The sequence below is a fragment of the Mizuhopecten yessoensis genome, unplaced genomic scaffold (assembly GCF_002113885.1).
Source record: "Mizuhopecten yessoensis strain PY_sf001 unplaced genomic scaffold, ASM211388v2 scaffold11031, whole genome shotgun sequence".
NCBI classification, from domain to species: domain Eukaryota; kingdom Metazoa; phylum Mollusca; class Bivalvia; order Pectinida; family Pectinidae; genus Mizuhopecten; species Mizuhopecten yessoensis.
In genome coordinates this window covers 194,212-210,906 of record NW_018408844.1, presented here as the reverse complement: position 1 = coordinate 210,906, position 16,695 = coordinate 194,212, and the positions used below count along the sequence as shown (strand labels likewise).

The 16,695-nt window shown below is 35.1% G+C and overlaps 1 protein-coding gene across 10 annotated transcripts in view; it reads right to left on the bottom strand.

The window, feature by feature from the left end:
* Positions 1-16,695, bottom strand: part of LOC110464761 (vacuolar protein sorting-associated protein 13A-like) — a 188,059-nt gene that overhangs the window by 121,745 nt on the left and 49,619 nt on the right. For all 10 annotated transcript variants that reach the window (XM_021520142.1, XM_021520133.1, XM_021520132.1 and 7 more), the window contains 8 exons: positions 15,827-15,979; positions 15,070-15,154; positions 8,385-8,472; positions 6,963-7,080; positions 6,499-6,634; positions 5,500-5,586; positions 1,868-1,948; positions 1,523-1,679 (listed from right to left, as the gene is read on the bottom strand). In XM_021520142.1, coding sequence (XP_021375817.1) covers positions 1,523-1,679; positions 1,868-1,948; positions 5,500-5,586; positions 6,499-6,634; positions 6,963-7,080; positions 8,385-8,472; positions 15,070-15,154; positions 15,827-15,979 — 905 coding nt within the window. The remainder of the gene's footprint in view (positions 1-1,522; positions 1,680-1,867; positions 1,949-5,499; positions 5,587-6,498; positions 6,635-6,962; positions 7,081-8,384; positions 8,473-15,069; positions 15,155-15,826; positions 15,980-16,695) is intronic.

Genomic DNA, 16,695 nt, shown 5'->3' with positions numbered 1-16,695 from the left:
GTAAGTTTTATGAATGGTTAGTAGACTACTGGGTCCCCGGTACAGGTTGTGTGGATGCTTGTCACCAACATCCAGGCCAGTTGTCAATATCAAGATGCAAAAATATGATTAAAGCTTCAATGAAAAGTTCTACACTGGTCTATTTTGTTTTCATTAAAAAAACATTGCTTCATTTTTTTGAAGCACAGAGGGAAACTTTAATCATTGTAAACACACTGGCCTGAACAATCAAACGCTTACTTTTGGTCCTGGAATAGGTTTTCTCTCCAAAATCTAGGAGATGTAAATTAGATAACAATTCAGCTAACAGCTTTAAAAAAAAATGTGAATCAAGAGCAATTACTGCCTTGGTAAGCCCATCCACCCTTAAACAGATATCACCAGAGAAAAGCCCATACTTGGAGCCTGCCCCCCTCTCCCAAACTGTCATGTAAATACTTTCTTTTCAGCAAAAAGGGACCCATTTGAAAATAACATTTTAACTTACTTTCTAGGGATCACAGAACCGTTTAGTTTCTACTGACAGTAATTCTCATTTCAAAAGCAGTTCTGGTTAAGATACATTTACAACACAGACATGTGTAGTCGCAAATTGAAGTATCTAACCTTATTTACAGAACGAAATCAAAACATGTCACCTTTTATAGGAATACGATACTATCAGCTAATCTCCCACCATACAGATTTGGTATCAGACCCTCTAGTCAGCAGAATTACATTATCAGGTACCTAACCTTAAATGCTATTTTGGTATGATAAGTAGTTTGTAAGGTCTGTTATCTGAAGTATTGAACAAAACACTAACACATTGTTATTGTAATCAATCTCAAAGTTCACGGCACAGTGACGACAGTGCGACGATGACATCATGATGATAAAAGCAACAAAAAATAGCATTATAATTTATAAAAAGAATTTTCTTAAAAAGTGTATGAAATGTTAAATGAAATGTTCTATTCTGAGTCACACCATGCTTTCCATTACCCACAATGCTCTCCTTTACCAATAATGCATTAACGCCAACTTTTAACTTCAAAAGCCAGGTTGGACTCATGAGAATGTTTAATGAACAAATTCATGATAATGAAATAAAAACATCATTTGCAAGATTAACACATGCTGATTAGAATTATTTCAGCTCAAGGTTTTATTAAAAACGTTCAGAAAATAAAAATGCTACAAAATTGGATTGAATAAAAAAAGCACACTGTTTTTATTAAACTACTGAGTTTAATGTACATTTATACCTTTCAATAAAGTGAAGAGATTTCTAGGAGCTTGTGTATATTTATTTCAGTGATGTCATAGGTATGTATCACTGAGTTACACTGAACTGTTATATTTCCATTGCCTTCTCATGTGTTCTCTGATTGGTACTGACCTTTGACCTGACTGACCTTTCCCAATGAACTAACTAACCTTTCCATCTTAACTCACGAACATTTCCCACTGTGCTGACTGAACTTTGTCTGTATAACATGACCAAACTTTCTGTATGTACCAACATTTATCACTGACTAACCTTTCTCCTTGAGATATTGTAGGTAGACGCCGCCAATGTAAGCCTCCGCACTCATGTCATGTGTACGAATCGCCAGCTGTGTCCCAATGGACTCAACAACCAGTTTCAGCACAAGTATGTCCTCGACACTTGTGTGCTGCAGTAAGTTTACACACACCTGGAATACCAAAGGTCAAGGTCAACTAGGGAGGTCAAGGTTGTACAAGGTGATAAGTTCATTTCAAAATTACTTATTTTTCATCCTTATACGAGCAGTTTTGTTGAGAATTTAGGTAATTTTGAAAATGTCAGCAAACAAGACTTAATGGTCCATCACTGTCATTCTGTCACTTGTGTTTACTTTACCTTCTTCACCTCAAACTTAAGTTCAAGGTCAGTGTAGTTAGTGAGATCCTGTGAGGTTGACCTTTCCATGTCCTTGTCCACCTATAACACAAAACAATTATAGTCAGCCAATTCAAAACTCATTCAGTCTGATTTAGTAACCTTGATTGACCTCACTCTAATTCTTTGACCCTGATTGACCTCACCCTCTTTCTTTGACCCTGATTGACCTCACCATATTTCTTTGACTTTGATTGACCTCACCATATTTCTTTGACCCTTATTGACCAGACCCTATTTCTTTGACCCTGATTGACCTCACCTTATGTCTCTGACACTGATTGACCTCTTTCTTTCTTTGATCCTGAATTACCTCCCCCTATTTCGTTGACCCTGATTGACCTCACCATATTTATTTGACCCTAATTTTTATTATTTTTATTTTGACATTTTTTCATTTGCATTTTTCACATATATCTACAATATACAATACACATTACAAGGACACAACTTTCGCTCACACTACCTTACTTCTTGGAATGAATTGATACTTTAAATTTATATAATTGAACAAGTGGTACTGTTATGTAATACAAGAGAATATAGTATTCAGGTCTGACTTACATTTATGCGGGAATTTAGACAACGTTTGCATAAACTAGTTATGCATACAGGTTACTGGATTTCTGTAACTAAATTTGATAGTAGTCTCCATTTTTGATGGAATGCCACCAGTTTACCATTGCATGCAGATATATATTTTACAGTATTATAGTAATTCATAACATTATATACATCTAATACTATTGATTTCCAACTAGCATCTGTGTTTACAGTCCTCCGTATCCCGTCACCAAACAACATTAACCTGTTGGTTGTGGTATTATATACATCCTCTAATATTGATTCCCAACTAGCGTCTGTGTTTACAGTTCTCCGTATCCACGTCACCAAACAACATTAACTTGTTGGTTGTGGTATTATATACATCTTCTAATATTGATTCCCAACTAGCATCTGTGTTTACAGTTCTCCGTATCCCGTCACCAAACAACATTAACCTGTTGGTTGTGGTATTATATACATCCTCTAATATTGATTCCCAACTAGCGTCTGTGTTTACAGTTCTCCGTATCCCGTCACCAAACAACATTAACCTGTTGGTTGTGGAATTATATACATCTAATACTATTGATTTGCAACTAGCATCTGTGTTTACAGTTCCCCGTATCCACGTCACCAAACAACATTAACTTGTCGGTTGTGGTATTATATACATCTAATCCTATTGATTTCCAACTAGCATCTGTGTGTTCAGTTCTCCGTATCCACGTCACCAAACAACATTAACCTCTTGGTTGTGGTATTATATACATCCTCTAATATTGATTCCCAACTAGCAACTGTGTTTACAGTTCTCCGTATCCCGTCACCAAACAACATTACCCTGTTGGTTGTGGTATTATATACATCTAATCCTATTGATTTCCAACTAGCATCTGTGTGTTCAGTTCTCCGTATCCACGTCACCAAACAACATTAACCTGTTGGTTGTTGTATTATATACATCTAATACTATTAATTTCCAACTAGCATCTGTGTTTTCAGTTCTCCGTATCCACGTCACCAAACAACATTAACCTCTTGGTTGTGGTATTATATACATCCTCTAATATTGATTCCCAACTAGCAACTGTGTTTACAGTTCTCCGTATCCACGTCACCAAACAACATTAACCTGTTGGTTGTGTTATTATATACATCTAATACTATTAATTTCCAACTAGCATCTGTGTTTACAGATCCCCGTATCCACGTCACCAAACAACATTAACTTGTTGGTTGTGGTATTATATACATCTTATACTATTGATTCCCAACTAGCATCTGTGTTTACAGTTCTCTGTATCCATGTCAGTTTTAAAGCTTTATTAAAAGACAGTAAATGTGTCATTCTACACCCACCATTCTTAGAATCCTGAATAATCTGGTTTCTGGCACTTCTATCTCTACTATTCCAAATATGTATATAGAAAATGCTTTCTAACTCCTTCAAGAATTTACCATCTGGTTTAGGTAGACTCAAACAAAGGTGAGTCAGTTTTGGGATCAGTAAGAATTGACCCTCTGGTTAAGGTAGACTCATACAAAGGGGAGTCAGTTTTGGGATCAGTAGGGATTTAACAACTGTTATTTTACCAAGAACAGTAAATCTTCTCTTGTACCAATGTTTTAGAATATTATTTATATCATTTAGTTTGGCTTTGAAGTTTATCTCTGTGATATCATCTAGATCAAGACTTACCTCACCCTATTTCTTTGACCCTTATTGATCTATCCCTATTTCTTTGATCCAGATTGACCTCACCCTATTTATTTGACCCTGATTGACCTCACCATATTTGTTTGACCCTGATTGTCCTCACCCTATTTCTTTGACCCTGATTGACCTCTCTGTATTTTGTTGACCCCAGTTGACCTCCCCATATTTCTTTGATCCTGATTGACCTCTCCCTATTTCTTAGACCCTGATTGACCTCTCCCTATTTCTTTGACCCTGATCGACCTCTCTGTATTTCGTTGACCCCACTTGACCTCCCGATATTTCTTTCACCCTGATTGACCTCTCCCTATTTCTTAGATCCTGATTTACATCACCCTTTTTCTTTGACCCTGATTGACCTCTCTGTATTTCGTTGACACCAGTTGACCACCCCATATTTCTTTGACACTGATTGACCTCTCCCTATTTCTTAGACCCCAGTTGACCTCCCTTTATTTCTTTGACCCTAATTGACCTTACCTTATTTCTTAGACTCTGATTGACCTCACCCTATTTCTTTGATCCTTATTGACCTCTCCCTATTTCTTTCATCCAGATTGACCTCACCATATTTCTTTGACCCTGATTGTCCTCACCCTATTTCTTAGACCCTGATTGACCTCCCCCTATTTCGTTGACCCTGATTGACCTTCCCATATTTCTTTGACTCTGATTGACCTCTCCCTATTTCTTAGACCCTGATTGACCTCCCCCTATTTCGTTGACCCTGATTGACCTCTCCCTATTTCTTAGACCCTGATTGACCTCACCCTATTTCTTTGACCCTGATTGACCTCTCTGTATTTCGTTGACCCTAGTTGACCTCCCCATATTTCTTTGACCCTAATTGACCTCTCCCTATTTCTTAGACCCTGATTGACCTCACCCTATTTCTGTGACCCTGATTGACCTCTCTGTATTTCATTGACCCCAGTTGACCTCCCCCTATTTCGTTGACCCTGATTGACCTCTCCCTATTTCTTAGACCCTGATTTACCTCACCCTATTTCTTTGACCCTGATTGACCTCTCTGTATTTCGTTGACCCCAGTTGACCTCCCCATATTTCTTTGACCCTGATTGACTTCTTCCTATTTCGTTGACCCCAGTTGGCCTCCCTATATTTCTTTGACCCTGATTGACCTTACCCTATTTCTTAGACCCTTATTGACCTTACCTTATTTCGTTGACACTGATTGACCTCACCCTATTCTCCGACCCTGATTGACCTCTTTCTTTCTTTGATCCTGATTAACCTCACCCTATCTCTTTGACCCTGATTGACCTCTCTGTATTTCGTTGACCTCGGTTGAAATCATCGTATTTCTTACCTTTTTGTCGACCACAGCCACCACAGCCACATCAGCCAGACTTAGCTGGTTAGCGTTTAGATCTGTCACAGGGATGTCAGTAGCACTCTGTAAACATACAGTAAAACCTGTTAACTCTAATATATACTCACAATAAAAACAACATTTCCACACATATTCAATATAGCGCTTGATCTTGTTTATCAAGCAACAACTTATCCAGTAAGTCATGTATCAAGCCAGCAACACCACTATCTAGTTACCACTATCTGGTTCTACCACTATTTCGTAACCACTATCTGGTTCTACCACTATCTAGTTACCACTATCTGGTTCTACCACTATCTAGTTACGACCAATCTGGTTCTACCACTATCTATTTACCACTATCTGGTTCTACCACTATTTAGGTACCACTGATCTGGTTCTATCACTATTTAGTTACCACTGATCTGGTTCTACCACTATCTAGTTACCACCAATCTGGTTCTACCACTATCTAGTTACCACCAATCTGGTTCTACCACACTATCTTGTTACCACTATCTGGTTCTACCACTTTCTAGTTACCACCAATCTGATCTACCACTATCTAGTTACCACCAATCGGGTTCTACCACTATCTAGTAACCACCAGTCTGGTTCTACCACTATCTAGTTACCACCAATCTGGTTCTACCACTATCTAGTTACCACTGATCTGGTTATATCTCTATGTTTGGTTTGGTTTGTTTGTGGTTTACGTCTTTTTAACAGCTATGGTCATTTAAGGACATGCAAGGTTTTTCGTGGTGGAGGAAACCCGGAGTTCCCGGAGAAAAACCACCAACCTACGGCCAGTACCTGGGGAATGCCTTGCTTAGGCCTCTCACCGCAACCCAGTGGTGGAGGGCTAGTGGTAGAAGAATGTCAGATGCCTTAATTACTTGGCCACCGCGGCCCCTTAAATATATCACTATCAAACCCCCACTATTCTGGTTGTCCCACTATACATAAATATGTAGTCAGATCTATAAATACCTTGAAGATGTCATCCTCGTCTGGTGGGGGAGCTGACTCAGGTAGGGGTATACTGTCTACAAGTTGTATGATCTCCTGTAGTCGGGCATCTGATATTGTCAGGCTCAGCAGTTTTAACTCCCCAGACACCTTCATCCTGATTGGTAGAAAATTAGTTTTGTTTGGTAGGCAAGTTCTTAAGATGCAGAGAGAAGTATTAGGAATTGATTTTCTCTGTTAAAATTTAAATACTGAATTATTTCATCACTAAATGAATTCCTGAGAGTGAAAAGAGTTCCTTGGTTTTCAAACTACCGGGAACTCTAACGTTCCCCATTGTCTTCCATTGTCTTCCTTATGCCTTCAAAAAACATTTCTTGTCTATTAAGACCTATTGTATATAAACACCTACTGTACATGTATATAAAGACTGTCATTCTGTTGGAAATTCTCCCATTAAAAATAATTACTGTAATTATACATACTTGGCCATACGGGAGTCCTTGTCAAACATACACTTCTGTAGGCACACCGACAGAGATATGGGCTCAAGAACGTGTAACGGAGACACGGCCAGTGTCCGCACAGACTGCCAGTCCTCTCCTGTCAATATATAACATTACCTTCACTCAGGTTCACAACTGGATCATTTTTCTGGATGAATATCAGCTCAATGTGTGTCAATAACAAGAGGCCCAACAGTCATTCATTTGAACAAACTTGGTAGCACTTCATCCCAATCATGCTACTAGCCAAAGATATCATAACCCTAGGAATTTTGGTTATTGGGAAGAAGTTGTTAAAAGTTTTTAACATATCTGAGCCATGTGACCTTGAATATGGGTGAAGGTCATTCATTTAAACAAATTTGGTAGCCCTTCATCCGAGTATGCTTCTGGGGAAATATCATCACCCCAGGCCTTTCCTTTATATAGAAGAAGTTGTTAAAAGGTTTTGAATATTTTGTCTCCTGATACCTTAAATGTAATTCAAGGTTATTCAAAATGTAATTCAAGGTTATTCAAAATGTAATTCAAGGTTATTCATTTCAACAAACTTGATAGTCCTTCATCTCCGCATGTTACTGGCCTTCAAACCAGGTGAGCTAAAAACCAACATGTTACTGGCCTTAATTCAAGCCAGGTGAGCTAAAAACCAACATGTTACTGGCCTTCAAGCCAGGTGAGCTAAACACCAACATGTTACTGGCCTTCAAGACAGGTGAGCTAAAAACCAACATGTTACTGGCCTTCAAGACAGGTGAGCTAAACACCAACGTGTTACTGGCCTTCAAGACAGGTGAGCTAAACACCAACATGTTACTGGGTTTCCCACTAGTTTACTTTGTATATATGTTGAATTTAGAGCCAGTTGTGTGGACTTGTTTAGATCATTTGTGTAGATCATCTAAGACTTAAAACATCCATACTTCTTCAAGAAAATTCATTTCAAATGTTTAACGTTATATTGCCATATGAATGAAAGATGATTTAAAAAAAAGGAAATCCATTGGGAATGGGGCCAAAGTTCTGACCAAAAGAGCATGAAAAGAAGTCCTAACAACAATCAACATCATCACAAATATTACTAATTTTGTTAAACCAATTATTGAAATATTATCATTTCCTTTACTTTAGTTTGTAGATCACACAGAATAAGGAAATATGGTACTGTATCATCTTTTTTCTAATTTATTTCCTCAATATTGATCGTTATTTCGTAGTCAATTTTAGTTTTTAACAGCTGTCGGTAAGACTTTGAAGATTTTCATTATATTGTAAATCTGTGTCATTCCCTTTATTTCATAATAGCATTTCATATTAATAAATCACTTTTTCTTTGAAATACTGAAACAAATTGCAATTTTAATTGTATAAAATCCAGTTGTAAGATTAGTGTAACCTTACCTGCATTGACAAAGAGAAGTTGTGTTCTGTCAATTTCGATGTTGAATTTATCATAGGCTCGCTTAATGATCTCCTCCACGGTGTCCAGCTGTTAAGGAAATAACAAATATCTGTAATAACACCGTTAGTATAGGTTCTCCTAAATTACAGCAGGAATTCCTATTACAGCATACAGTATGTTATCAAGTCTTACTTCCAAATCTATACACTATCAACCAACAAGTGAAACGCCCAATTTCATAAATCTATAAAATTTTGCAACCACACCTCTGATTTCCATTTCTGCCCTTGTGTGTATATCTTTTTTATCTTTATTTTTCTTCCAATTACATACATACAGCCCGAGACAATTTACGTCTAATTATGTTAAAGATCTCCTACGTTAAATTTTTATTAGTTTTTTGTTAAAATCATTCAAATACCTAAATTCATAACCATGATTATTTTCTTAAAACAAAGAACGTAAATGGTCCCTCATACTTGTAAAAAATATTAAATTAAAAAGTCACAATATATAAGCTGGTTGTACAGGGCTCCAATACAACTCAGGCCTCATCTTAATATTCTCTGGTTTAAAGTGTATCAACACTTTAAGGTGTTTTCTATTATTATTATTTTATTTTTTGATTCCTATATAGTTTATTTCCAGTACATGTTTTAAAACTAAAAAAAGGAAAAATGACATAAATGTGCTCTTAGGACCGTTTTTCTGTATGGTGGAAAAATATCTACATGGACAATAAGATAGAAAGTAGACAAAGACATTAAACATACATGAAGCCTTAATCTATCAACCAATTGTTTGGAAGTAATTTTTCCCTAATTAAGTCACTGGTGATATTTTAAACCATAATAACCACAAAATGATATCCGTAAAAAGATAAATCAAAATATATTTTTGAATTCCAGGGAAATGTTAACCCTAACCCATATAGACAGTTTAATATATAAAAATATTGTAAATTAATTATTTTCTTATTACTGAACTATATATCTATATAAAAAGGCTATGATTTACTTTCAGAAAATACATGCTCAGGAATTATGTTAATACATACATTGGTCCAAGTTTACTGATAACTTAATGATAAATCTCTGACACGTCTTACTTAGTTTTGAAGATTCATAAAAATATTTTAGAAATCCCGTTACATTTGAGAAAAGAAGGCTAACACCCGACCAACTTCCCCAGCTATATAGCTAGCCAACAGAAGGTGAGTGAGAGTTGATAGGTATGATAGATACAACATTCTTACCACCAATGAAATGTAGTGATAGAAGACCAAAAAGTAGCAGAGTTAACTCTCTCACCCCTATGTAACCTTAGTAGACTCCACGAAGCATTGTTCTGGATGAGTCCACTATGGTCTACAGTGGTGAAAGGGCTAAAGTGGCAAAGAAATGATCAATAATATTTGTGATTCCTTTTTTTTGTAATAATTTTGATTTATCATTTAATTCATTAAATTTGAAATTAAAATTGATTGTGATAACATTCTGAAAAAAAATACACGAATTAATTTCTAAAAGTACCTTTTAAAAGCCATTTGTAGAGGAATAATTCAAAATAAATTTAGCAATGTTATAACGAAATCTTACAATTTTCCTTTTTAAATGTAAACATTATTCCAAAATATGAAATAAATGAAATGTGTTTTCTCCTTAAAATTGTTTTCAAACAAAGTGAAACATGTTAATATGTTTGGTCAATGAGAGCAAAATCTGTCTATAAAGCTAGGCTGTCTTCATAAAACCAAGTGGTCTTTATTAGAAAGATGACCTTTATATCAGGCAGTCTTTATAAACATGTTCTTACTAGAAAGAGGGTGTTAATAGACAGATAGTCCTCATAGACAGGTGGTCTTTATAGCCAGGGCATGTATCCATGAAACCAATCTGATGCTCAAGCATGCATTTTGTGCTCAAAGCAACTTTCTTGTAACCTGCTTAAATCTAGTCAAACGATCCAACAGTCAAATACGGGCCCTGGTTTTACTACACATATCTTCCTGAAGTGGTGCAGAACAATTATACAATTATGAAAGAAAAGGTTGAGCAGTAACCCACAGTATTATTGTTGAACAGACATCCTCAGCACTAGTGATGAAACGCATGCAACAACCTAAATTCAGATATTTTATTTTCCACTTCTGAATTTGAAACAGTGACCTTCAACAAAAGAGGTGACAACCTTGAACTAAGGTCATGATGACTGATCTACAGATGTGACCTTGAACCAATCATAGTGACCTTGAGCCAAGGTCAAAGTTATATATTATAATTTTAATAACATTATTGAATTGACCAGAATTATTTATCTTTGAATTGACCAGAATTATTTATTTATCTTTGAATTGACCAGAATTATTTATCTATCTTTTAGTTTGTTGGATAATATTACTTTCACGATTTTTTTCCAGTATGATTTTGAGATTTTAAGATAAACTAGACAACATCTGTGAGACATGAATTCTAATATCATATATTAGAATCAAGCATAACAATCCCAAATATTTTCTACTTTTTTTGTGACAGCGACCTGGACTTTTGATAACCCTAAAAAAATGAATTAATTGTGGACTGAAAACTTGGATGAAGATTCATCTAAATCCTGAAAATACAAAGCTAGTACAGTGATAACAAGATTTTCTATTTATAGTAACAGTGATCTTGACCTTTGATCCCCAACATTAAGATGGAAAAAGAAACCACATAAGAATATTTTGATTACAATATACACCGTGAAATGTCACACAATACCAGTTTTCTCCGCGGATGACTCTGTCCGGCTTTCAAGGCAGCGGCCTTGAACTTTGATTCATACTTAAAGCAAAACATGATACAAGCAATGTACAACAGTATACAATGTGATAGCCTGTTAAAAACTAAATCTAACACAATTAAAACACTTACTGTTAACACTTAAACTGTACAGAATAATACAACTCAAAGCAATATATTGCATATTTTATTTTACAATTGGCTATAACTCTGTATACAATGTGGTATAAGACCGGATTTTAGTATCAACACTCCCCTGTCCCAAAACCTACCCATACAATCTACCTACATAACCTACCCATATAACCTATCCACATAACCTACCCATATAACCTATCCACATAACCTCCCCATACAATCTACCCACATAACCTACCCATATAACCTATCCACATAACCTACCCATATAACCTACCCACATAATCCACCCATATAACCTATCCACATAACCTACCCATACAATCTACCCACATAACCTACCCATATAACCTACCCACATAACCTACCCATATAACCTACCCATATAACCTATCCACATAACCTACCCATACAATCTACCCACATAACCTACCCATATAAACTACCCATATAACCTACCCACATAACCTACCCATATAACCTATCCATATAACCTACCCATAAAACCTACCCATATAACCTACCCACATAACCTACCCACATAACCTACCCACATAACCTATCCACATAACCAACCTATATTACCTACCCACATAACCTACCCATATAACCTACCTATATAACCTACCCATATAACCTACCTATATAACCTGCCCACATAGCCTACCCACATAACCTACCCACATAACCTATCCATATAACCTACCCATAAAACCTACCCATATAACCTACCCACATAACCTATCCACATAACCAACCTATATAACCTACCCACATAGCCTACCCACATAACCTACCTATATTACCTACCCATATAACCTACCTATATAACCTACCCACATAGCCTACCCACATAACCTACCCACATAACCTACCCATATAACCTACCTATATAACCTACCCACATAACCAACCTATATAACCTACCCACATAGCCTATCCACATAACCTACCTATATAACCTACCCACATAACCTACCTATATAACCTACCCACATAGCCTACCCACATAACCTACCCACATAACCTACCCACATACAAAATCTGGTAATTGAAGACTACAGAGTCTATGAGATGAGGATAAATGTATGCGTTGTGAACAAAGGGCCATAACTCTGTGTATAGTAGTGTAGAAGTTTTAATTACCTGACATGCCGCCATCCCAGTGATACCGACATTGATGAAAGGTTCAATGAAAACCTGATATAGTTATAAGAATCCAACGACAATACAAATCTTTTGAAATTAAGCACCATTCTAGATGAACTGCCATTTTTTCCTTCACACTATATAACATGACACTTATCACTACACATTTTATCTGTATTACAATACATCACAATACACTCCCTGTAGTGTGACACCCATCATTCAAACTATGACAACATATGTGTATAGTGTCAATTAAAACAAACAAATTATGACAACATGTGTGTTTAGCGTCAATTAAAACAAACAAACTATGACAACATGTGTGTATAGTGTCAATTAAAATAAACAAACTATGACAACATGTGTGTATAGTGTCAATTAAAACAAACAACATTGACAACATGTGTGTTTAGTGTCAATTAAAACAAACTATGACAACATGTGTGTGTAGTGTCAATTAAAACAAACTATGACAACATGTGTGTATAGTGTCAATTAAAACAAACTATGACAACATGTGAGTATCGTGTCAATTAAAATAAACAAACTATGACAACATGTGTGTATAGTGTCAATTAAAACAAACAATGACAACATGTGTGTAAAGTGTCAATTAAAACAAACAAACTATGACAACATGTGTGTATAGTATCAATTAAAACAAACAAACAATGACAACATGTGTGTTTATCGTCAATTAAAACAAACTATGACAAAATGTGAGTATCGTGTCAATTAAAACAAAAAACATTGACAACATGTGTGTGTAGTGTCAATTAAAACAAACTATGACAACATGTGTGTATAGTGACAATTAAAACAAACTATGACAACATGTGAGTATCGTGTCAATTAAAACAAACAAACTATAACAACATGTGTGTATAGTGTCAATTAAAACAAACAAACAATGACAACATGTGTGTATAGTGTCAATTAAAACAAACTATGACAACATATGTGTATAGTGTCAATTAAAATAAACAAACTATGACAACATATGTGTATAGTGTCAATTAAAACCAACATATTTTGACAACATGTGTGTATAGTGTCACTTAAAACAAACAAACAATGACAACATAGGTGTATAGTGTCAATTAAAGCCAACAAATTTTGACAACATGTTTGTATAGTGTCAATTAAAATAAACAAACTATGACAACATGTGGGTATAGTGTCAATTAAAACCAACAAATTTTGACAACATGTTTGTATAGTGTCAATTAAAACAAACAAACTATGACAACATGTGTGTTTAGTGTCAATTAAAACAAACAAACAATGACAACATGGGTGTATAGTGTCAATTAAAACAAACTATGACAACATGTGTGTATAGTGTCAATTAAAACAAACAACCTATGACAATATGTGTGTATAGTGTCAATTAAAACCAACAAATTTTGACAACATGTGTGTATAGTGTCAATTAAAACAAACAAATTATGACAACATTTGTGTATAGTGTCAATTAAAATAAACAAACTATGACAACATGTGTGTATATATAGTGTCAATTAAAACAAACACCCTATGACAATATGTGTGTATAGTGTGAATTAAAACCAACAAATTTTGACAACATGTGTGTATAGTGTAAATTAAAACAAACAACCTATGACAATATGTGTGTATAGTGTGAATTAAAACCAACAAATTTTGACAACATGTGTGTATAGCGTCAATTAAAACAAACAAATTAGGACAACATGTGTGTATAGTGTCAATTTAAACAAACAAACTATGATAACATGTGTGTATAGTGTCAATTTAAACAAACAAACTATGATAACATGAGTGTATAGTGTCAATTATAACAAACAAACTATGACAACATGCGTGTATAGTGACAATTAAAACAAACAAACTATGACAACAGGTGTGTTTAGTGTCAATTAAAACAAACAAACTATGACAACATGTGTGTATATATAGTGTCAATTAAAACAAACAAACTATGACAACATGTGTGTTTAGTGTCAATTAAAACAAACAAACTATGACAACATGTGTGTATAGTGACAATTAAAACAAACAAACTATGACAACATGTGTGTATAGTGTCAATTTAAACAAACAAACTATGATAACATGTGTGTATAGTGTCAATTTAAACAAACAAACTATGACAACATGTGTGAAGTGTCAATTAAAACAAACAAACTATGACAACATGTGTGTATAGTGACAATTAAAACAAACAAACTAACAAACAAACTATGACAACACGTGTGAAGTGTCAATTAAAACAAACCAAACTATAACAACATGTGTGTATAGTGGCAATTAAAACAACCAAACTATGACAACATGTGTCAATTAAAACAAACTATGACAACATGTTTGTATAGTATCAATTAAAACAACCAAATGATGACAACATGGGTGTATAGTGTCAATTAAAATAAACAAACTATGAGAACATGTGTGTATAGTGTCATTTTAAACAAACAAACTATGATAACATGAGTGTATAGTGTCAATTAAAACAAACAAACTATGACAACATGTGTGTATAGTGTCAATTAAAAAAGACGCAGTTAAAATGCATTCAATCTCAAATTCAATCATAAGCAATCATTCAAATATTTCTTTGACCTAGTGACCTTACCTGACCCTTGACACCAGAAGATGATTGGTTCTTTTCACTGTTGACCTTCAGGTTACCAAGGTCAAGGATCAGCTGCTTACAATTCCTGTTTAAAACAAAACAAACAACTTCCTAGGAAAACTTACAAACAGTGACAACAAATTCTAACTCAAATTTTTACTGATTTATCTTTTTCAGAGATTTCAAAACTGTTATTTTGATGAAGTGACCTAATTTCTCTAAAGTTCTCTAATTGTATGATTTAGTGACCTACTTTATGCAAAAGTGTCCCTCTGCACTATGACCTACTGACCTACTTTCTTTAGGTACTTTCCTCTAGCATGATTGCCAGGTGATATTCCTTCTGCAGCAGGAGCCTGTTCCTGATACAAAGACCTATTGACCTACTTTCTGTATAAGCCCTTCTCTGATTCTATGTCTTAGTATTGACCTACTTTCTGTATCAGACCATCTCTGATTCTATGTCTTAGTATTGACCTACTTTCTGTACCGGACCATCTCTGCTTCTATGTCTTAGAATTGACCTACTTTCCATAGAATCCTTCCTCTGGTACAAAGGTACGATAACACAGTGACCTACTTTCTATAGAATCCTTCCTCTGGTACGATGACACAGTGATCTACTTTCTATAGAATCCTTTGTCTGGTACAATTACATAATGACCCCATTTTTTTTAAACTTTTCTTTGATATGATGACCTAGTGACCTACTTTTAGCAAAACCCTCCATCTGTTAAGTTATGTCCTAGTGACCTACTTTTTGTAGAAGCCTCCTTCGGGTATGATAACATAAGACGACTTCACATCAATCCTGATGTCAGTGTACTTGCGCTGGTCTATGGCGTGCTGAAGTCCTGTTGCTGACTGTTCTTTTAAATCTTCAAATTTAGCAACAGCTGCCTGTGATAACCTAGAAATAATACAGTAAATGATTATAATATCAATAGTGACACAAGGTCATGGGGCACAAGCTCATGGGTCTGTTGTGACCTAGTTACTACCAACAATAACAATTCCATCCTGCTACATTTTGCATTTTATCATTGGATCTTTCCATACAAATATGGCCTTTCTCAGAAAAAAATCATATATGTTGTTTACTCACTGTATTTTTGACTGGTTACTTCTAGGTATAATTTTCTATTATATTGCATTAAAAATGATCTGCTAAAACATGGAAATCTTATCGTACGTAATAGTTCTGATCTACCTTAAACTTAAACCTGGACTTTTTATGTGACAGTTTTCCTTATCTACTGTTGACTCTTTCTGTACTTTCTGTCTTCTACAGTGCCATTTTTATCATAGACAACTTCTATGTAAAATTCTGATTAACTGGTACTGAACCTTTACTTGATGTTTCTTGCCATGGATTAATTCAGTATTATCAGCTGAGCATGACTGAAAAATTACTTTGTCCCATCAACAGGGAACGGAATACCCAAAATCTAGACAATAAACAAGAGGCCCAATGTACTCTAGACAATAAAACACACATTGTTTTACTAGCAATAAGTTCAACCTGTTGTCATGCTAATTAAATTTGTAAGATAGAGAATCATTGACCGATGTTTATTTTGTCAGTTCTGTCGCACAGGTAAAGTAGGGATGCATATATAACTGTCA